This window comes from Ovis canadensis, chromosome 16, assembly GCF_042477335.2.
Source record: "Ovis canadensis isolate MfBH-ARS-UI-01 breed Bighorn chromosome 16, ARS-UI_OviCan_v2, whole genome shotgun sequence".
NCBI classification, from domain to species: Eukaryota; Metazoa; Chordata; class Mammalia; order Artiodactyla; family Bovidae; genus Ovis; species Ovis canadensis.
In genome coordinates, this window is record NC_091260.1 from 51,415,141 (window position 1) to 51,428,874 (window position 13,734).

General features: G+C 43.1%; 1 protein-coding gene across 3 annotated transcripts in view; it reads left to right on the forward strand.

Annotated features, from left to right (window-relative positions):
* LOC138421612 (UDP-glucuronosyltransferase 3A1) overlaps positions 1-13,060 on the forward strand; it is a 30,459-nt gene extending 17,399 nt beyond the window's left edge. For 2 of the 3 annotated variants that reach the window (XM_069555886.1, XM_069555888.1), the window contains 4 exons: positions 451-982; positions 3,672-3,903; positions 5,318-5,537; positions 8,008-12,485. In XM_069555886.1, the coding sequence (XP_069411987.1) occupies positions 451-982; positions 3,672-3,903; positions 5,318-5,537; positions 8,008-8,284 (1,261 nt within the window). In that variant the 3' untranslated portion in view covers positions 8,285-12,485. Of the gene's footprint in view, positions 1-450; positions 983-3,671; positions 3,904-5,317; positions 5,538-8,007; positions 12,486-12,977 lie in introns of those variants that run through there. The other variant, XM_069555887.1, reaches the window with a different exon arrangement.
* Positions 13,061-13,734: the final 674 nt, after the last annotated feature.

Here is a 13,734-nt window from a genome sequence, read left to right on the forward strand (position 1 = left end):
TCCAGTCCATAGAGTTGCAGAGTCGGACATGACTGAAGCAACGTAGCGAGCAAGCGAGTGTGTATATGTTAATCCCAAATTCCCAATTTATCCCTTCTCCACTTTCCCTTTTGGTAGCCATGTTTGTTTTCTATGTCTGTGAGTCTACTTCTGGTTTATAAATAGGCTCATTTGCATTATTTTCTAAGATTCCATATATAAGTGATGTCATATGGTATTTGTCTTTCTGTCTCTGACTGACTTCATTTACTGTGATAATCTCAAGTTCCATACATGTAGCTGCAAATGACATGATTTCATTCTTTTTTTTTTACAGCTGAGTAATATTCCACTGTATATGTATACCATATCTTCTTTATCCATTCATCTGTTGATGGACCAAGGTTCTTTTATATATTGTGATGTAAACACTTTCAACAAATATTTATCACTTATTTATTTTTCTTGCAGATGCAGATTTGAACACTTTTTAAATATTATGAAACTACTAGGGCACCACTGCAGTCATTTGCTAAGGAGAAATGATGTCATGAATTCTTTAAAGGATGAGAACTTCGACCTGGTGATTGTGGAAATGTTTGACTACTGTCCTTTCTTGGTTGCTGAGAAGCTTGGGAAGCCATTTGTGGCCGTTCTCCCTTCCCCACTGGGCGCTGTGGACTTTGGGCTGCCAAGTCCTCTGTCTTATGTGCCAGTATTCTATTCCTTGTTAACTGACCAGATGGACTTCTGGGGCCGAGTAAAGAATTTCCTGATGTTCTTTGAGTTCTTCAAGAAGCAGTGGAAAATCCAGTCTGCGTATGATGACACCATCAAGGAGCATTTCCCGGATGACTCTAGGCCAGTTTTGTCTCATCTGCTAACAAAAGCAGAGCTGTGGTTTGTTAACTCTGACTTTGCCTTTGATTTTGCTCGGCCCCTGCTTCCCAACACTGTGTGTATTGGAGGTTTAATGTCCAAACCTGTTAAACCAGTATCACAGGTAAGTAAATGCTGAGGGTGAGGATTCATGCAGAAGTCCTCAGTGCAGAGCTGGTGGCCACCCTGTCACTGGGATCTTGGGAGTACGTAAGGTGAGGCAAGTGAGGCTCCAGGGGACCCTTTGAAAGGAAAGACTCACTTTCAGTATCATGAAAGTACAGACTGACCTCCTTAAATACTATATCCAAAGTCTTTTCTCTTGCCTCACCTTAGTCCTGGTGCTGGTAGAAAAAGGCTTTCAGTAACTTGAAGTTTCCATTTTAATTCTGTGCTCTTATTTTCTGTAAGCATGTAGTGAGCATCTGTCAGATGCAAGAATCATGAAGGGGATGAATTACTCACATGGAAACACAAAACAGCATGACGATGGAGGTGGTGTGTGGGACTGATAGTGAGAGTGCAGGCTTTATCACCAGCATACTGAGGCAGTAGCGCCCTAATTCTGCCTATACCTCCTGATTTGATTGATGTGGGGTCAAGCCTGGAAAGTGTAAGTTATAAAAGCTGCCCAATCAGTTTGGCTGCATCGACTCAGAACCACTGCTGTAGAAGTTTTCAAAATGGAGGGGAGTTAAGATCAGATGGTAAAGAATTTGCTTGCAATGCAGGAGACCCAGGTTCAATCGCTGGAGAAGGGAATGGTAACCTGCTCCAGTATTCTTGCCTGGAAAATTCCATGGACAGAAGAGCCTGTCAGGCTGCAGTTCCTGAGGTCACAAAGAGTCAGGCATGACTGAGTGACTAACACTTTAAGATGAGTGCGTTGCTTGTCATCTAACAGCACAGGCTTGCAATTTTATGGAATTTATCTTATATAATCTCTTGCCACCTAGAAGGAAGTGTGATGACCTCCATTTTAATTTTTTTTTAAATTTTTAAAAATTTGAATATTTGTTTATTTATGTGGCTGAGTCAGGTCTTAGTTGCAACATGCAGGATCTTCGCTGCATCATGTGGGATCTTTCTTTGTGGCACAGACTCTCTAGTTGTAGCACACAGGCTCCAAAGCACTCAGGATCAGTAGTTGCAGAGTGTGGGTTAGTTGCTCTGGGGCATGTGGAATCTTAGTTCCCTGACCAGGAATTGAACCCATGTCCCCTGCATTGCAAGGCAGATTCTTAACTGCTGGACCACCAGGGAAGTCCCATGACCTCCATCTTTATAAAGAAGGGGACAGGCCTCTGGTGGTGTAAGTGGCTGTCCCACTTTCATTCATTTTAAAGCCAGAGAGAGTCCTGATTTGGCCTGGGCCTTTTAGGAATGAAGCTATCTATCCATCCCCTACTGAACTTGCATCAGGTGAGCAGGAAGAGTTGGGGAATGATGCTTGGGCTATGTGGGTTTTGAGTTGGCAGAAGAATTTTTTAGAAATGAATCTGGGAGGGAAGATGTTCCCAGGTAGAGAGAATAGGAGGCCCAAAGTGTGAAGATGAAGTGAGATGTCTCTGGGTTCCCTGATGACTCCAGCTGGACCAGAAAGAAGAAAATGCAGTTGCACAAAGATGCCCAGGCCAGACTGCAGGAAGTTTTCACTGGATAGGTGGGTGGATCAGCCCTGGCCACAAGACTGCGGAAGGGAATTTTTAAGCAGGAGTGTGATGGGAGGAAGGATTGTGAGATAACAGTAACTTTTTCAAAAAATTTTCTCCTTTGCATTTTCCAGTTTTTATATAATGATTTTACATTGCTTTTTAATTATAATGGATTGACAAAACTGTTGTCAAAGTGGTCCTCTGAAGCAGTAAATCAGGCAATGTTATGCTAAATGAAATCAGCCCAATAGGGTGAAGGTCTAGGAGCTGGATGAGATGGATGAGGTGGTTGGATGGCATCACCAAGTCAATGAACATGTGTTTGAGAAAACTCTGGGAGATGGTGAAGGACAGGGAAGGCTGGTGTGCTGCAGTCCATGGGATCAAAAAGAGTTGGGCACAACTGAGAGACTGAACAATAACAACTAGGATCTGGGATTGGGGGAGTCACAAGAAATCCAGAGAGAGTCAGGGTCCAAAGAAATATTTGGAAGAATTGACAAAAACGTGTTAAAACCAAGATTACAGCATTAGATCAGAACAGTTTTTCAGAACTGCCTCGGGGATTTGAAGAAAAGAACTGCTGAGGTCTGAGACTTGGTGCAGCATTGCTACTTTAAAAAAATCTTCCCATGTGAATATAATGTGCAGTCATGTGGGTGAACCACTGAGACAGGAGATAAACTGCAAAGATCAGTGACTAAGAACATCATGGGATATCAGAGGAACGCACACTACATGGTGGATGGGGTATGGGGGCCAGTCACCTCCCCATTCTGCCTCCATTTCTTCTCAGCTTCTCCATCTACCCTCCAGATAGCCCACCTCCCTCTGCTGGACCCTGACTCCCTATGAGGTTCTTCCTTACATTCCACTTCTGGTCTGGCTTTGGAAAACACCCAAGTGGCTGTATCTTCATGGACCTACAATGAGTAGAGTGTCTATGATTGCCTTGACAGTAGGGTCAAGGTTTCAGAAATGAAAGATATTCCTACCAACACAGTGGGCATGAGCACAACTGAGAGTGCTGAGCTGTCTCAGGACAGTGAACTCCACGAAGGACAGGAGAGTGTGTTCAGTGAATAACCAACTTCATTTCATGACCATCTAGTCTTTTGTGAATATTTTTCTCCTCTTTCCTTCCTTATTTCTCTCTAGGAATTTGAGAATTTCATCACCAAATTTGGAGACTCTGGTTTTGTCCTTGTAAGCCTGGGGTCCATGGTGAGTTTCATTCGGTCCCAGGAGGTTCTCAAAGAGATGAATGCTGCCTTTGCTCATCTCCCTCAAGGGGTGATATGGAAGTATAATCCTTCTCGTTGGCTCAAAGACATCAAATTGGCCCCAAATGTGAAAATTGTGCACTGGCTTCCTCAGAATGACCTTCTGGGTAAGGACTGCCCAGGATTGCTTTTTTCTTCTCATTTACATGTCTTGGGGATCATTGGGCTTCTGATCTCTAGCTGGATTATTTCATCAGCACAGGGTAAGTCTTTCGATGACAGGAATGGAGCAGCGAGCTGGAGCCCTTGGGGAATCAGGCTATAATGAGCTCAGATGCCAAAACAGCTATCTGCCCTTCATTTTCTATCTCAGACCTCATGTCTGAAACCACTGAAGTCACGTTCACCTACTGCCTTTGGTCTTGAACAAGATCACCACAAAATAATCCTAAGCAATCTGTGAACGCTGAGAACACATACCAGGAGATACACTGCCACCGTCTTCAGTGGCTTCAAGAGCACCTGCTCACTTATGTTCCCTTACACATTCACACACACACACACACACACACACAGATATATCTTCCTTAGCTACTAAGGGGTAAGCAATTCATAGGTTCACAACATTGATGCCAATATACCTGAGTCCCAAGCTGAGCAACCTCCTAGCCAGTTACTTGACACATTGAGTCTCTGATACCAGAGAATTTCCTCACCCCCAACAGGGTATCTCTATGGCTAGCACTGCTTCTTAGAGACCCCTCACTGCCATAGCCACTGACTGGATCAGAGGCTTATAACCAAGTAATCTGTAGAATTTAAAAAAACCATATTCTTATTTCTATGTCTGCAAACGTATTTCTTTATATCTTGGGTGTGGGACATGATTCTCATTTGAAAAAAGAAATGAGGAGGCTCTGATGCACATCCCAGTAGACCAGCACAGGCTGAGATGAACTCTTCATTATCATTAATCATTTTAGTTATTGCTACATAAAGATGGGATACAAAGGCTAGAACTGCAAATACTGATGGGCAGAGTCCAGTCTCTTATCTCAAGGAGCTTCTTATATATTTAAAGAGCACAACACATACTGTATAAGTTTTATGAGTGTTATATGACTTGTGATGTCAATGAATGTGATGTCAAGGAATTTATAGGAGAGGGCTATTATTTGGTGAGTGAGAGAGGTTTTCTCAAGGAAAAGAAGCAAAACAAAGATAGACATAGGGAAACATAAAGAGAAAACAGATGAGAGAAGAAGAGACTTGAGGGGATAGAGAGAAGAATAGATGGAATTTTGGATGGATGGATGGATGGAGATAGTTGCCTTGATTAGCACTAGCACTATTCTCTATAGAATTCCCTGGGTTCTGAGTCTTCCCCCAGTTATGACCGAGTTAAGGAGTCTCTACAAAGGCAAGATTTGAAATCCTTGAATGTGTAGCAAGCAAAATCGTCTTTATAGTGGCTCCAACACCCCTTGAGTTCCCACTGGTATCTTCTGCCTTTTCTGCTTTCCTTGTTGTCCTGAAAACTTTCATCCTGAGATGTCCCGTTCTCTTTCTTATTTACAACAGGGCACCCTCGCATCTGCCTCTTTGTCAGCCATGGCGGGATGAATAGTATCATGGAGGCCATCCAGCATGGTGTGCCCGTGGTGGGGATTCCCCTCTTTGGAGACCAACATGAAAACCTGCTCCGAGTTAAAGCCAAAAAGTTTGGTGTCTCTATCCAATTAAAGCAGATCAAGGCTGAGACACTGGCTCTGAAGATGAAGCAAGTCATAGAGGATAAGAGGTGTGCAGTTCTCTGGGCTTGTGGTTGCTTATGATGAGGGAAGACATAAACCATGATGGGCACCATGTGGGTCTTTTTGCAGTAAAAGCGGAAACTTCCAGGACATGAAATCATATGTGTATGATGCTAATAGCTGACTTATTTCCTCTGAGAAGAAGACTAGGGCAATTTAGGTTAGATGTTGGTTTTCTACCTTCTAGCTGTGAGGAACTGGAACTATTGACACAGTCTGTCTTTGAGAAGTCTTCTATTTTGGAGGTGTTTGTAGTAGAATTCCAACAGAGGCAGGAGGTTGCCTTTCTATTCCCAATATCCCACACTGTTCCCCACCTCAGGCCCCTTGCCTGTGCTGCTCCCTAGAACACTCCTTTCCTTCTCTTCACAAGACTGGCTCCTTCATGACACTGAGGTCTCATCCCAATGTCAACTGCCTCAGAGAGACCTTTCTCTGATAGTCTCAAAGCTTCCTCTCTTTTCCACCCCAATCGTAACACATTATTTTTTTCTTGATGTATCTCAAAATCTGTGATCACCTCATTTCTTTATGTTTTAATTAATTGTCTGTCCCTACATGAAGGGCTTCCCAGGTGGTGGTAGTGGAAAAGAATCCACCTGCCAATGCAGGAGATAGAAGAGATGTGGGTTCGATCCCTAGGTCGGGAAGATCCTCTGGAGGAGGGCATGGCAACCCACTCAAGTATTCCTGCCTGCAGAATTCCATGCACAGAGCAGCCTGCTGGGCTACAGTCCATGGGTTGCAAAGAGTCAGACACACCTGAAGTGACTTTCCATGCATGCATGCACCCTACACGAGAAGATAGAGAGTATCTTCCAGCGTAACAGCATGAGTCTCTTGCTGTGTCCTCAGGGTCCAGCTCAGGGTCTGCATAAAGTAAGTCTGAATGGATTTCTGTTAAGTGAATCAATACAAAGGGATCCATTCATCTCTTAAGAAACTTTCCAACCAGTGCAATAATCTCATGTGTGAAGAGAAAGAAATATATATTTTCTTTCTTACAATGAAGACTGAAAAACTTACAGCTTCAGGGACACACACTTGAAGCATATCTCAAGACTTAGCATTACTGTACAACATTATGTAAGTAGTTAGATGACCGAATAATAACCACATTACATGTGATGCCAACCCCAGAAAAGTTGTTAAACTCTGGGGATCAGATAACCCAGAGACTGTATATATATTTGGTATCTCATGTGTTTAAAATGTTCATTTAGTAATGAGTGGATTTGTAAGTTTCATTATATTTTCAAAGACTTAGACCCAAATGTGCATGATCCATCAGCCCTATGAAGCAATCATCTGGGCTGGAATGGTCCACAGACATTGGACATCAGGGCTGGCCACAGAATTCATGTGCCCTTATGTGAAATGGAAATGTGGAGCCCCTTGTCATAATGTGTAAGGATTTTAAGAAGATGACAGCAGATAATTAAATCAAGCATGTCTGATTTAAAAGGGCTTCCTAGGTAGCTCAGTGGAGAAGGCAATGGCACCCGACTCCAGTACTCTTGCCTGGAAAATCCCATGGACAGAGGAGTCTGGTGGGCTGCAGTCCATGGGGTCGCTGAGAGTTGAACATGACTGAGCGACTTCACTTTCACTTTTCACTTTCATGCATTGAAGAAGGAAATGGCAACCCACTCCAGTGTTCTTGCCTGGAGAATCCCAGGGATGGGGGAGCCGGGTGGGCTTCCGTCTATGGGGTCACACAGAGTCTGACACGACTGAAGCGACTTAGCAGCAGCAGCAGCAGGTGGCTCAGTGGTAAAGAATCTGCCTGCAATGTGGGAGACCCAGGTTCAATCCCAGGGAGACCCAGGTTAGATCCCTGGGTTGGAAAAAATCCTCTGGAGAAGGAAGTGGCATCCCACTCCAGTATTCTTGCAGGAAGTCCCATGGACAGAGAAGCCTGGCAGGCAGCAGTCCATGGGGTCACAAAGAGTCAGACCTGACAGTGAGTAAACAATAAGGTTGATTTAAGGGTGAAGCCCTCTGGAAATAGGCAGGCTTACAGCCCATGAAGCCAGTGCTGGTCAACATGATGCTTTGAAAGGGGCAGGGAAATGCAGGTGTCTTCCTGGGCTGTGGTTCTCAGAGTCATGTATTATCTAGCCCAGACACCAGCACAAAGTAGACACTCAATAAATATAATGGTTTCTGTAGTATATATCATGAACCTCCTGTGGGAGAAACTAGTCCTTATAGATGTAGTCACTTTTTTGTAGTTTAGCACTTCCAGCACCAAGCATGGATCTTTGCATGCATGTATCAGTTTGAAACTTTGAGACCCAACTAGACAATAGTAAGGCCAGGTCAACAACTTTTCCTTGAAAGGAAGTCTTTTGTGCCTATGGTAGAAAGTGTGTGTGCGCATGTGTGTGTGATACAAGGTCTCTAAGAATTCTGAGACCACTTGAGTTAACACCTCCCCTCTGTCTGTGTCAACAGGTACAAATCTGCCGCAGAGGCTGCCAGCATCATCAGACGCTCGCAGCCCCTGACCCCTGCCCAGCGGCTGGTGGGCTGGATCGACCACATCCTCCAGACAGGGGGTGCAGCCCACCTCAAGCCACATGCCTTCCAGCAGCCGTGGTATGAGCAGTACCTACTGGACGTCCTCTTGTTCCTGCTGATGGTCACCCTGGGCACTGTGTGGCTCTGTGGGAAGCTACTGGGCCTAGTGGCCAGGTGGCTGTGTGGGGCCAAGAAGCTGAAGAAGGCCTGAGGCCAAATGGAGCCTACGAAGGTGGAGTGTTTGGGCAGACTCAGCATTTCTTGGCATCTCCAGCCAGTTTTGGCAACCGTGGTTCTCCACATCTTATCCACTTGCTATTTTGCTACAAATTCCTGCTCACTGGCTTCTTCTCATGACTGCAATTCTTTACTGAGCCCTTGTAGCCTTGATTGCCAGTCAGCAAGGGCTGTTCTGTGATTCTGTCCCTAGGTAATTTGGATATGTGACCATCAGATCTGAAGCCTAGAAACTGCCTTCTGTATCACATTCTTTCTGGCACTGAGCCTGGACCATTTCAGTCTCCATTCCCTTGCATCTTCTCAGCCTCCTTCCCTCACGCCTTCTCCACCACTTGTCATGGAATAACCCCTAAGGCAGGTGCTTTGTTGTTTCTTTTGCTTTCTGTTTGCTTGTCCCAAAAACTCTTGTCAAAGCTCAGGAAGCCTATCCTGGGCACGAGCATTTGGGGCCAGACACACCCTTGCCTGTGTGCATGGTCTCTGCCTTGGTTTTTGCAGATCACTCCTTTGCAGTGGAGACTGAAGGTTACTCATGGGCTGAAGTGTCCCTGGTCTTTGCTTTTCATAGCTGTGAGCTATCTTCTCAACTTTCCTATTTAAAAAAAGAAGTCATGAGAAAGAAGATAATTTCTTTATAAACTAAGAAGAGCCTCTACATAGCTGAGCCTTTCTGTACCTGACATACTGTTGGAAATTGCGTTCAGTTCAGTTCAGTTGCTCAGTCATGTCCGACTCTTTGCGACCCCATGGACTGCAGCACATCAGGCTTCCCTGTCCGTCACCAACTCCTGGAGCTTGCTCAAACTCATGTCCATCGAGTCAGTGATGCCATCCAACCACCTCATCCTCTGTTGTGCTTTCTCCTCTTGCCCCCAGTCCTTCCCAGCATCAGGGTCTTTTCCGAAGAGTCAGCTCTTCACATCAGGTGGTCAAAGAAATGGAGCTTCAGCTTCAGCACCAATGAATATCTTTCCAGTGAATATTTAGGGTTGATTTCCTTTAGGATTGACTGGTTTGATTTCCTTCCTGTGCAAAGGATTCTCAAGAGCCTTCTCCAGCACCACAATTCAAAAGCATCAATTCTTTGGTGCTCAGCCTTTTTTATAGTCCAACTCTCACATCTGTACATGGCTACTGGAAAAACCATGACTATGCGGACGTTTGTTGGCAAAGTGATATCTCTGATCTGTAATATGCTGTCTAGATTTGTCATAACTTTCCTTCCAAGGAGCAAGTGTCTTTTAATTTCATGGCTGCTGTCACTGTCTGCAGTGATATTGGAGCCCCCCAAAATAAAATCTGCCAGTTTCCACTTTTCCCCATTCTATTTGCCATGAAATGATGGGACCAGATGCCATGATCTTACTTTTTTGAATGTTGAGTTTTAAGCCAGCTTTTTCACTCTCCTTTTTCACCCTCTTTTGAATTCCTCTTCACTTTCTGTCATTAGAGTAGCATCATCTGCACATCTCAGGTTGCTGGTATTTCTCCCGGTGATCTTGATAGTAATGGAAACCAGAAAAAAAAAAAAAGTGACTGGAACTGCTTAGGGTTTTCTTTTTTTTTTCTTCTTGTTTTTCTCATGTAAAAGAAAGTGTAGTGGAATTCCTGGTGGTCCAGTGGTTAGGACTCTGAGCTTTCACTGCAGAGGGTGAGAATTCAGTCCCCAGTCAGGGAACTAAGATCCCACAAGCTGGTAGCATGGCTGAAAAAAACAAAACAAAACAGTGTAGTGTCGGTAGGCAGGCATCCAGAGCTAGTGCGGTAGTGCCATGATGTCATCAATAGTCCAGATTTCTTGTCTGATTGATCTGCCTTCCTTAATGAGTGGCTTCAGCCTTAAGGTCATCCTGATTTTCCAGGTAGTCATTTTGGATCCAGTCAGCACATGGAATTTTAGGCAAGAAAAGGGAAACTCAAGGAAAGGGAATAAAGCAGGTTCATGCTAGCTGAGTTAGTGTCTTCAAAGAGGTTTCCCAAAGAATTCCAGTTAAATCTCATTGAAAGACATGGGTCATGTGACCATTCCTAGCTACATAAATATTCTCCAGCTCTGACTGCAATGCTGGGTGCACTACTACTCCAAGTAATTGGGGGATGAGGGGTGGCGAATAGGTGTTAGAAAGAAAAAAAAAAAAAGACAGTGGATAATGGAGGAAACTAGATCCTCGGTCACATGTGGAGGGCAGGGAAGGGCTGGATTGAATGTATGTTTCACCTGTGACCTGGTGACTTAGTGACCTCAGGGACAGGCTTAACTGCCTTTCTGGGTGAAACATTCAAAATAAGAATAGCAATCTTTGACCAATGTGACGTGTTATTCGTTCCAAGTTCTTTCATCTTCCTTTCTGCCATTTAATGGGACACCTGTGTCTAATCCATTCACCTGGAAAGAAACAGGAACCACAGGGGCAACCACAGAGGGAGAGGAGAGTCATTGTGTAAATTAAGACTATAGCAGTAAAACTTGTTGCCACCTCTTCCCTGATGCCTGCTCCAGCCAGGGTACATGGCTTAGAGAATGGATGGGCTGGTTTTAGCTCCCATTGGCCCCCTCTTGTGAGCATGAGTTTGCCAAGAATAATCTGCCCTACCACAGGGTGGTCCTGGCTGGTATACCCCTCCCACCCAGGGCAATTTCATGCTCATGCAGACAGAAGGCACTGGGATTTGCTAAGGAATTCCCTTGGGAAATTTTGTGGGTTTGTTTGTTTTTTTTTTTGCCCCTAAGATCCAGGAAGGCTCCTTTCTCCATTTCAGGCTTTAAATTAGTTAATTATTTCTTTTTAATAAGTTCTTAAGTGAAAGTTCCAAATTTAGAGACACACACATCTGCCAGAGTGGATTTTAAACTAACTTCTTCAAATTTCATCTCAAGATAACAGTAAGTGATATCAACTAATAGTTGATAACTGGTGATTGAGTTCCCCTGGGTTTTATTTATTTTTTTCTGATTTAAAAATTCAAGATGAATTTTGAGGTATTTTTTGTGTTACACAAAGAAAGGAAGGTTCCACAAACAAGGCCTGTGAACCCTCCAGGTGGTGGGGCCACCTCCCTGACTATAGATCCCTGACTACAAGATCATTGAGAATGATGACACTGGGTGACAACTCTTGCTTTCTCATTTGTGTTACTGAGAGCTGAGCTTCATCTATCTTCTAATTGGTTTTATAGATGAGTAAGCCTAAAAAATATAACAGAAAAGAGTGCCATCACTCCTTCCCCTTTTTGTAGTTTATTCCATCTCATGGAATATTACTAAGCTAAAGCCTGCAGTTCCATATTCCTTTAGTGACCACTGATGAACTTGGCATCATCTCAGATGAGAGTTACTGTTGCTAGGAAACCAATTAGCAAGCAGTAGCAGAAAGCCTCAGTAGAACAGCCTAAGCCAGTGGCCTGCAAACTAGGCTACCTTCAGTATCATGCATGCATGAAAACTTCCCAAGGGCTTCATGACACTATTCTAGTTTTCTAAAACTGGTCTTCCTAACAAGGTGTTGTGTTTAGTTGACAGATCCTCTTTCTTACCACACTTTTCACAATTTCCTGACTTTTAATTTACAGAATAAATGGACACCTGTCACCGGCTCCCATTCTTCCCTTGGTGCATTGCCTGGGGGTGGAAAAGTAGAGGTGATTGAGCCAGAAAGTCCTTGTAACTCAGATGATTTGTAATTCTTTGTTTTAACAAAATCCGAAGATGAACTGTGATTTTTTTTCAGCTGACAGACCTTTAACGACAGTAACTTTTGGTAATAGATTGCTGTGAGAATGGCATATTTATGTAGCACATTATTCTGAAGTCGTTCCAAGAATGGAGGGACATCATTTTCAAGACAGTTCATAACAAAACTCTTAGTGCTCCTGTTATTTATGTGAATAGTTTTTCAGTGTTTGCATAACTAATCTTTAGAACTAGGTAACACAGTATTGGGAATGTTGCTTTTTTTTTTTTTTTTGAAACTTACCTGTGATGATACACAGTTCTTCCAGTTAGAAACATACTGTATGGTAATATAATTCTTTGAGAGCAAAGTTATAAAATAGGAAACAACATTAATTTTATATTAAGTTTCACTCACCCTATAGTATCTATGTATATTTTATACTTTTATGACATACCTAAATTTTCCTTATTAAATAAATCATGCACTGTTATATATGAATTCTGAAGTATAAATGATTTATAACATGTTGAATTCGGGAGTACAGCACAGTGATTCAGTTATATATGTGTATTTTTGGATTCTTTTCTCCTACAGGTTATTACAAGATACTGAGTATAGTTCCCTGTGCTATACAGTAGGTCTGTTTTGGTTGTCTGTAGTGATGTGTATTGATGCCAGCCAACTAATTCAGCCCTCTCCTCCAACTTTTTCTCAAATTTTTAGGTATTTCTGGGTCATGCAGCTCAATTGTATTTTTAAATTGTAATATCCCCCTCAAATTTCCAATATATTGGAAAAAATCCACATATAAGTGAACCCAGGCAGTTCAAGCCCGTGTTCAAAGGTCAACAGTATTTGTCTTTTGGACATTGGTCACAGCTCACAAAGAATACCATTAATATCCTTCCATTTGGCATAGAGGAAAATACATACTGTTTTCCAGGATTAATTTTGTGATCACAAAGTTAATTTACATATGCTGGCCTCTAGGGAGAAATTCAAGACCAGAGAAGACAGTCCTGGTAAATTCAAGCCATTCAAATGCAGGTGAAGTTTTCAGGTGAGTGGGGTCATAGAGAATGAATTAACCATTATAATGTGTGAATCACAAGTAAAATTTCCTGCACAAGCATTCTACTAAGAATGGGCTGAGTAAATTCAATTACCTATTTCAAACAGATCAAACAAGTTGAAGGTTCAGTGTTAATTTCTTGCAAAGTAGTCAGGACTCAGTATTATCGTAACAATACATAGACACAAAAGAACTTTCTACCCCAACCTGGCTAATCTTTAGGTTGAGTGTCTTCAATAGGTAGGTATTGTCCAGAACTCAGCTGTATCCTCGTAACAGTGTAATGGTGCTTTATATTCACAAGGTATTGAGTACATGAGTTCAACAGTCTTACCTATGGGTTTCTTGTTAAATACTGTTGAAAATTTTGGCCTGTGTTTTCAACTATGTGGCCGGTTTTCAGAGTGCTTGCTGTAATCTGAACCAGGGCTGACTGGAAGTAAGTTTGGGCTTTTTTTCTTTTTCTGAATAGACAGTTGTCCCATGTTTTTGCGAGTCCCTTGGTGGAGTGCCTCTCTGTGCAGACAGCTGAGGCACTAGAGGGCGCTCTTCCCAACTTGCTGTGTGACTTGTGAGTTGTCTAAGCAGCTCACAGTCTGACCTTTTCCTGGGCATAGAACGGAGGAGACTGGTAGGCTGCAGTCCATGGGGCCGCGAAGAGTCACGACTGAGCGG